Below are 7,805 nucleotides of genomic sequence, written 5' to 3'. Positions count from 1 at the left end.
AGAGGGTAATGCTCCGCTTCAGATATTTATAATGACCCTAATGTAAATGACCCCTTCGCGCCAAGTGGCAAACCACTCGAAATACACTGTCTCTGATCAAAATTAAACATGGTGGAGCTATTGATACTATCAATACATGTAAGAATTCCGATTTTGAACCAAATTGGATCACCTCTTCTTTTTTGGCACCACCCCAAAGTTTTGAGATTTTCGCGTTTTTTAAGGAAACCTCTTTTTTTAAATGGTCGTATCTCGGAAACAAAAAATGATAGAGCAAAACTAGACAGTTATTTTAAGGAAATTTGACGCTGAATTTAATGGCATCATCAGATTTTCGATTGCAATCAAACTTTGATGCATTTTTTGATGCGCGAAATTAAAAACTTTGCACGCAATTTTCTCATGCATTTTGCCTAAAAAAACGAAGAAACGCATCGTCCCATGTTTGCATGCCACCATGCGTGCTCTGTAACTTGCTCCCAGCGAAACGTGGCAGGCGGAGCCAAACCCGAATCGCGACTTCCGGACCGACTATGTTACTTGCGGCCGATGACCGATGGTTTCGGATAGGCCAAAGTAAAAGGAAGACTCGAAACAAGGGCCGTTGTGCCTCAAAGTCTTCATTCCGACTGCCTCTTCCGGCTATCGGCTTCTCTCCAAACACGAGCTTCACGTAACCTCCAAACAGCTACGCCTTCGACTCCAATCTGCTACGGGTTCGACTGAAAGTTCTCGAAAGTTGGTTGAATCCTGCGGCGGATGATCGAGCTGCTGGCCACGACGATAAAACCAGTGTCCAATTGGTCACCGCGACAAACCCAGCGAGAAAATGTGGCCACAACTCCAAAATTGTACCACGTGCAACCCGGTTTCCGACGATGTGGAATTTTAACTCCCGGATTTCAGCACCATTAATATGTTCTGTAAATTGCTCCCAGCGAAACGGGCGGAGTTTCCGATGGCCAAACCCGAACCGCGACTTCCGGACCGACTATGTTCCTTGCGGCCGATGACCGATGGTTTCGGATAGGCCAAAGTAAAAGGAATACTCGAAACAAGTGACGTTGTGTCTCAAAGTCTTTATTCCGACTGATCTACTCACTAAATTCAACTCCTCCCGTACTCCTCCGTCTGTTCCACACCCGTTTGTATGTGTTCGTAAATCTAATAAGAAAAATTTGAGTTTTTAAATTTCCGGTGTAGCTCAATTAGACCCAAAAATAGGTTCGCACTAATCAAATATAAAAAAAAAAGCAAAGCAATCCACTTTAACGACCCCCGGGTCTTTTGTGGGCTCTGTTGCAAGTTTCTACTCATTTCTAGGCGTCCGAAGGTTATGTGTGGTGAGTCACTCAAAAACTCTTTTACGCTAATGGACCGACGTTTTACTTCCCCATCCGATAAAAGGCGTGATCAGGCAAATCTCGTCTCGAAAAATGCCACCGGGTCCGTCTGGGATTGAACCCAGGCCATACTGGGATGAGAGGCTACCACGCTAACCACTGCGCCACCGGACCCGGCAAATATTATTAACTCCAAATAACAAATTGTGTTTTTGCTTCAATCCAAAATATTTACTTCTTAACTCTAAACAATGAGTCAGATTCGATTTATTCACATTTCCACTCAAAATGTATCGCGTGGTAGGTAAATTCTGCAACTGCAAGCTTATAAAATCGTTATATCTTGAGATATCATTTCGCCCAGCAATTGAAAAATTGATTCCTATATAACATCGTCTGGGGAACACGATAATCGCAGTATATTGAGAAAATTGCGTGCAAAGTTTTCGATTGAGCAAAATTTATCAGTTTGATTGCAATCAAAAATCTAATTTTTTTGTAATTTGTTGATTTATTGGGTACGATAACTTGTTAGTTAACACTTTTGATCAGGTCAAGGAAGACACTTTAGGAAATAGAAAAATTACAAAGGATCCAAAATAAACTTGACAAAGTACTCTAACTGTAAGGCTCACAAAATTAATTTCGAATGGTTCTTTTAAATGCATTTTTGAAGGCCAACAATGTCGGTTGTCCTTTTAACTCCGCAGGGAGGTTGTTCCAGCACGTGGTTCCGGCGACGAGCACACTTTTTCCGCTCATCGTTGTGTGTCTCGGGATGATGAACGAGCGGGTCCGTTCTAACTGTCCTCTCACCAGATGTTGTTGGAGGTACTCCGGCAAGTTTCCATCGTACCCCTTCTTCATGAAACAGCTTGTCCGAAGCTGGTAGTTGATCGGCAAATCGTGTCCAAGAAGGGTGTGTCGCACTGCTGCGGTTGTATCTCGACGGCGCAGGTTGTATACAAAACGCACTGCCGACTTGAAACACCGGTGGAGTTGCTCCTTAAGCGCCGCAGACAGCCCGTGATAGTAGACAATGTCACAGTAGGTAAACATCGGCACTATCACAGCTTGGACCAGCTTGCGCCGTGTGGGTTGAGAGAGGACCGCCGCAAAGCGACGGAACGTCCTCAGGGTGTTATAGACTCTCTGGGTCACACTGTTGGTTTGATGCTTCCAGGTCATGTTGTTGTCCAGCTGGAGACCAAGATTGACAACTTTCTCGCACAGTGGAACAACTTCCCCGCTGAATACGATGTCCGTGTGGGGTTGAACGGAACCTGCTTTGGTGAAGACGATGGCCTGTGTTTTTTTGGGGTTTGGGTGAAGTTGATTTTGGTTGGCCCAGTTTGTGATCGCAGCTAAGTCGGTGTTGATGCTGGCAATCAGGTCTTCGATCTGCTCAATCGGTCCAGACACGTAGATTTGTAAGTCATCAGCGTACAGTTGGTACTCGCATCTCAGGACTCCGGGTAAGCTGTTGATGAAAAGGCTGAACAGCAGCGCGCTGAGACAGGACCCCTGCGGTGTACCATCGGTGACATCCCGTACAGCTGACACTTTATCGCCGAGACGGACCATTTGCTTTCTTTGGCCAAGGAACGATGCGACCAACTTACAAGCAGCGCTCGAGAACCTGAATTCCCGATTCAGCTTGTTCTCAAGCAGGTGATGGTTGACGCAGTTGAACGCAAGCGAAAAGTCGACAAGTACCATGACGGTGCAGTTGTTGTTATCTAGGTTCCCGTAGATGTCGTGCGTTACCTTGGCAAGAGCAGTTGTCGTTCCGAATCCTTTCCTGTATCCTGACTGATGTTTGGCCAGGAGCTGCAGGTTCGGGTTCTCGAGATGATCGGTGATTTGGTCAAGCAGGATTTTTTCCAACACTTTTGAAACAGCTGGGAGGACGCTGATTGGACGGAAGTGCTTGGGCAGGCTGGGGCTTGGAGTCTTGGGTATAGGTGTTACAATAGCTGTTTTCCACAGAGACGGGAACGTTCGAGCCGCGATAATTGCGTTGAAGAGGTGACAAAGTTCAGGCAGGATCAGCGGACAAAGCATTTTCACAAACGAGATGGGGATGCCATCGGTGCCAGTAGCGTTGGTTTGTATTTCGAGGATCTTCCGGTTGACTTCTTCGGCGTTAGTTTGTCGAAAGTTGAACCCATTTCTGCCGTGATCAACTGCTGTTCGGTGCGCTGGTTCCCTCTGCTGTGCGCTACGCTGCCCCGTGCCGAGCTCTCTGTGACCATCAGAGAAGAAGCGGTTCAGATCATCGGCATCGATTCCTTCTGCAGGCGGGCCGGACTTGGTAGAGTTGTGTATGCCTTCTCTTCTGAGGTTGCACCAAAGCTTCTTTGCGGGGAGTTCGTGTCCGAAGTGCTGATCCGCGTAGCGTGTCTTGGCCGCATGAATCAGCGAGTTCGCACGGTCGTGCAATCGTGAGTGTTCCAACCATTGCTGATCACCTCGCCTCCGGTTCGGGTTGCGCTTGTACAGCTTTAAAGCGAGGTCTCTCAGCTCGATGGTCTGCTTGATTTGTTGCGTTATCCAGGGAGTTCTTTCATCTCGTACGTAAATCGTCCTTTCCGGCGCATGTCGGTCAAGGAGATCTTGCAAGTCGGCCGTCAACAGCGCAGTTTTTTCTTCCACATCATTCGACTCGTAAAAGCGTTGAAAGTCCTTGGCTTGGTACTCTGCTTGCAGCTGCAGCACGTCGACATTCCGGAAGTTCCGAACACGGATCGTACGCCGGTTTCGATTCCTCACCAGGACATCAGCAAGCAGGTAGATCACCTCGTGATCTGAAATAGCGCTTGCGGATACCGCTTTTGCCTTTCGAATGGACTGTGGACAGTCGGTGATCAGCAGGTCGATGGTAGTTGAGGTGGTGTCGGTGATTCTTGTGGGGCCGGTAGGTAGAACGGTGAGGTTGAACGTTGAGTGAATCCGTCTCAACGAGGTCAGATTCAACGAAGGGAGGACAGACGCCACGTTGATATTAAAATCCCCTACAATGAACGTTCGGTCAAAGCCAAGATCGAGCATCTCGAGAAGGACTTTTTCGTAGAGCACGGCGAACGTCGGATTTGAGCATGACGGGTTGTACACCACAGCCACCCCAACATTGAGTTCGTTGATTTTAATTTGAACCACCATGTACTCAACCCTCGTTGCGATCGGTGCTGCGTTGTCGTGGGTCGATTTGATGACCGGTGTTGCTTTGAGACCTTGTCGAACGTAGAGTCCCACTCCGCCGCAGGCCTTTGAGCCGCGTCCACGGCCGGACGGCAGTGAGTGCCGGATGAGATTGTAAGCGGGAACTCGTACCGGTCCGACCGGAGCGGAAGCTCTCATTTTCGTCTCCGTGACCCCAAAGACGTGGTATTGTTGAGCGTCGAGCAGAAATTTAACACCATCGATGTGGTGCTCAAGGCCCCTGACATTCAGGTGGCCGATTCGAAGGTTGGAGATGTTTGTCATGTTGGTAAGTAGAAACGCCAGCGACGTTTCGTGTCAGCAGCGCGAAGATGCTGAGACATTGGCGGACAGGGCGTCGAAAAACAGAGAGGAAGAGTCGGAAGAATTTTCCGCACTTACCAGTTCTTGCAGATGCTCGATGGAATTGACGGGTATGTATCTGGCTTGTCCGGGGAAAAGCACCGACACCCTGTCGTTCTTGACAAAAACGGACCGGGCCGCACCTCGTTGTTTCAGCCGAAGCGCGTGGTTCCGTATCCGAAACGTATTTATCGAGAGCACTTCGTTGACGGTGAACCGGTAATCGAGGGCGGGTCCATTTCTCAGATTTCGAAGGGCAGCATCTTTGTACCGTTCAAAGTACTTCCGTAGCACCTTCTGCTTGACCTCGGGACTGCTGAAGACAGCAACGATAGTCGGAGTGAGTGATCGGTCTGACCACTTTGATGGTTTCGTAGGAACACGAAAGCAGCTGGTGAGGCACGCTTGTTCTTCGCTGCATCCTATCAGGGTCAGCACATCCGCCACCAGTTGTCTGACATTTTCGCCTTCCTTGAACGGGATCTTGTTGATCGCGAGCCGGCAGGAGTTAATCGATTGGGAGCAGGTGTTCGCGAGCTGGGCTCCTTTCTCGATCTTTTCCAATTTCTCGCTGAGATCGCTTGTTAGGCGGGTCGTGGTAGCGTCTGAACGGATGTTGCTGTTGATGTTGTTGCGAAGGCGATCCATCTGCTTCTTGCTGGTTTCACGAGCAGCATCGAGCTCGGCCCGGAGTTTGGTCAGCTCCGTTGACAGATCTTGGATTACCTTCTTCAGCCCACTGACCTCTCCGAAGGCGGCTGTCACGGGTTGAGATTTCGGGATGAGACTGCCCCGTACCGAGCAGGATTCACAGAAGTACTGGTAGTCGTCGATTTCCTCCATCTGCACATCGCTGATCCTCACACAGCTTGGGTGGAACCAAAGCGGGCAAGCATCGCACCCGATCCAGCTAATTGTTTTTGGCTTCCGCTTTCCTTTGGACCCGGGTGGCGCCCCGCGGTTGCAGACATCGCAGATTTCGTCACTCGAGCGATTCTTTGCCATGTTGAACTGGTGATAGTACTGCTACCGGACACTATTGGCGCTGGCGTTTCAAAACAAACAGACACTTAGCACATCACCTCACTTTGCAGGAGGGAAAACTACTGTTCAAAAAAACTTTGTAAAACACTGAGTGGTACTTGCAAACACTTAAAACGCGGAGCAAACGATTTTATTTCGGCACTGGACACTTTTTTCCGCTCGTAAATCGTGAAAAACAGCGAAAATTTTGATTCTTTTTTCCGCGGCTTTGTTTTGGTTGCAGCCGGCTGCCAGTGCTGCCAGGAAACTCGCCATTCAATTTTCCCGCGTCAAATGTCCTTAAAAATTAACTGTCTATAGTTTTGCTCTACACTGTAACCCCGATGGTTTGACACCAACTGTTGTCAAACGAACGGGGTCACTTTTTAGTTTGACACCCTCTTTACACAGAGCTCACACTTACTACCAAACGTTTGGTTTGATAGGAAGTGTGAGTCCCGTGTAAAAAGTGACAGTTCGTCACTTTTTAGTTTGACTTTGTCAAACCAATGGGGTACAAACTAAAAAGTGTCAAACGAAAAAGTTACCAACCACCGGGGGTTGAGTGTATTTTTTTTTTTGTTTCCGAGATATGGCCATTTAAAAAAATGAGGTTTTCTGAAAAAATACGAAAATCGCAAAACTTTGGGGCGGTGCAAAAAAAAGAAAAGAATAGCAATAGCTCCACCAAATCAGCTTGATAAAAAAAAGTTGATTTCGAATTTGTACTTTTTATGTGTACAGTTGAGGCGAAATGACTCAAAGGCGAAAATCGAGTATCATACCCTTAGCTGATATCTGCCATTCGGTTCCCGATTAAGCATGTATTTGTCATCATAGATAATTTTTTCATCGTCTTTAAACCATTGAATATCAGGGTTTGGAGTGCCATCCACTTGAGTCTCAAGAATCAAATCATTTGTTTGTAGGTTGAAATATTCTGAAATAAAAAAAAATCGTACGAAATCATCGATAAAATGCACTAAAATATAAGATGAACTTTTTACAACACAAATTTAGTTCCATTTTGAGGGAGTGGGATCCACCCCCTGCTCTTTAATTTTACCTACTAATACCAATAATTACTCATGAGTCTTGAATACCAAAACTTCGTACGCAACATAGTGCTGACGGTAACCGGCGAAAATGTCGAGGAGGTCGAAGTGCTGGCTATGGAGGCAATCGCAATGATCGAGAACTGGATGCTCGAGGTGAAGCTGCGGATCGCTCACCACAAGACGGAGATGATACTGGTTAGTAACCACAAAAAGGTGCAGCAGGCCCAGATACACGTTGGAGAACACGTCGTGCACTCGAAGAGAGCGCTCAAGTACCTCGGGGTGATGGTAGATGACCGGCTGAACTTCAACAGCCACGTCGATTACGCCTGCGAGAAAGCGGCTAAGGCGATCATGGCACTGTCGAGGATTATGCCAAACAACGCTGGACCCAGGAGCAGTAGGCGCCGCCTCTTGGCAAGTGTCGCGACGTCCATACTTAGGTACGGCGGACCGGTATGGTGGACGGCGCTGGGGACGAAGCGAAATCGAGCGCTGCTCGACAGAACGCAGAGACTGATGGCCATGCGGGTTGCAAGCGCGTACAGGACCATTTCGTCGGAAGCAGTTGGCGTCATAGCCGGAATGATCCCCATCGGCATCACACTGGAGGAGGACACCGTGCGCTACACCCGAAGAGGCACGAGAGGTATCCGGAAAGCTGCGAGAGCCGAATCGCTGGCAAGGTGGCAACGTGAGTGGGACACCACGGAGAAAGGCAGATGGACGCATCGGCTTATCCCGTCCGTATCCACGTGGGTGAGCAGAAGGCACGGAGAGGTCACCTTCCACCTCACACAGTTCCTGTCGGGCCATG

At 48.3% G+C, this 7,805-nt stretch overlaps 1 protein-coding gene across 1 annotated transcript; it reads right to left on the bottom strand.

Annotated features, from left to right (window-relative positions):
• Positions 1-1,982: 1,982 nt before the first annotated feature.
• LOC120429543 (uncharacterized) lies at positions 1,983-4,829 on the bottom strand. Its single transcript, XM_039594599.1, has one exon. The coding sequence runs from the start codon at positions 4,827-4,829 to the stop codon at positions 1,983-1,985; it is 2,847 nt and encodes a 948-aa protein (XP_039450533.1).
• Positions 4,830-7,805: the final 2,976 nt, after the last annotated feature.

Source organism: Culex pipiens, chromosome 1 (assembly GCF_016801865.2).
Source record: "Culex pipiens pallens isolate TS chromosome 1, TS_CPP_V2, whole genome shotgun sequence".
NCBI lineage: Eukaryota > Metazoa > Arthropoda > Insecta > Diptera > Culicidae > Culex > Culex pipiens.
The sequence above is the reverse complement of the archived record's forward strand: the minus strand, read 5'-3'. Positions and strand labels throughout refer to the sequence as shown.

Excerpts from the sequence above, each read along its gene's own strand:
- LOC120429543 (XM_039594599.1), bottom strand. The coding sequence starts at position 4,829 with ATGACAAACATCTCCAACCTTCGAATCGGCCACCTGAATGTCAGGGGC.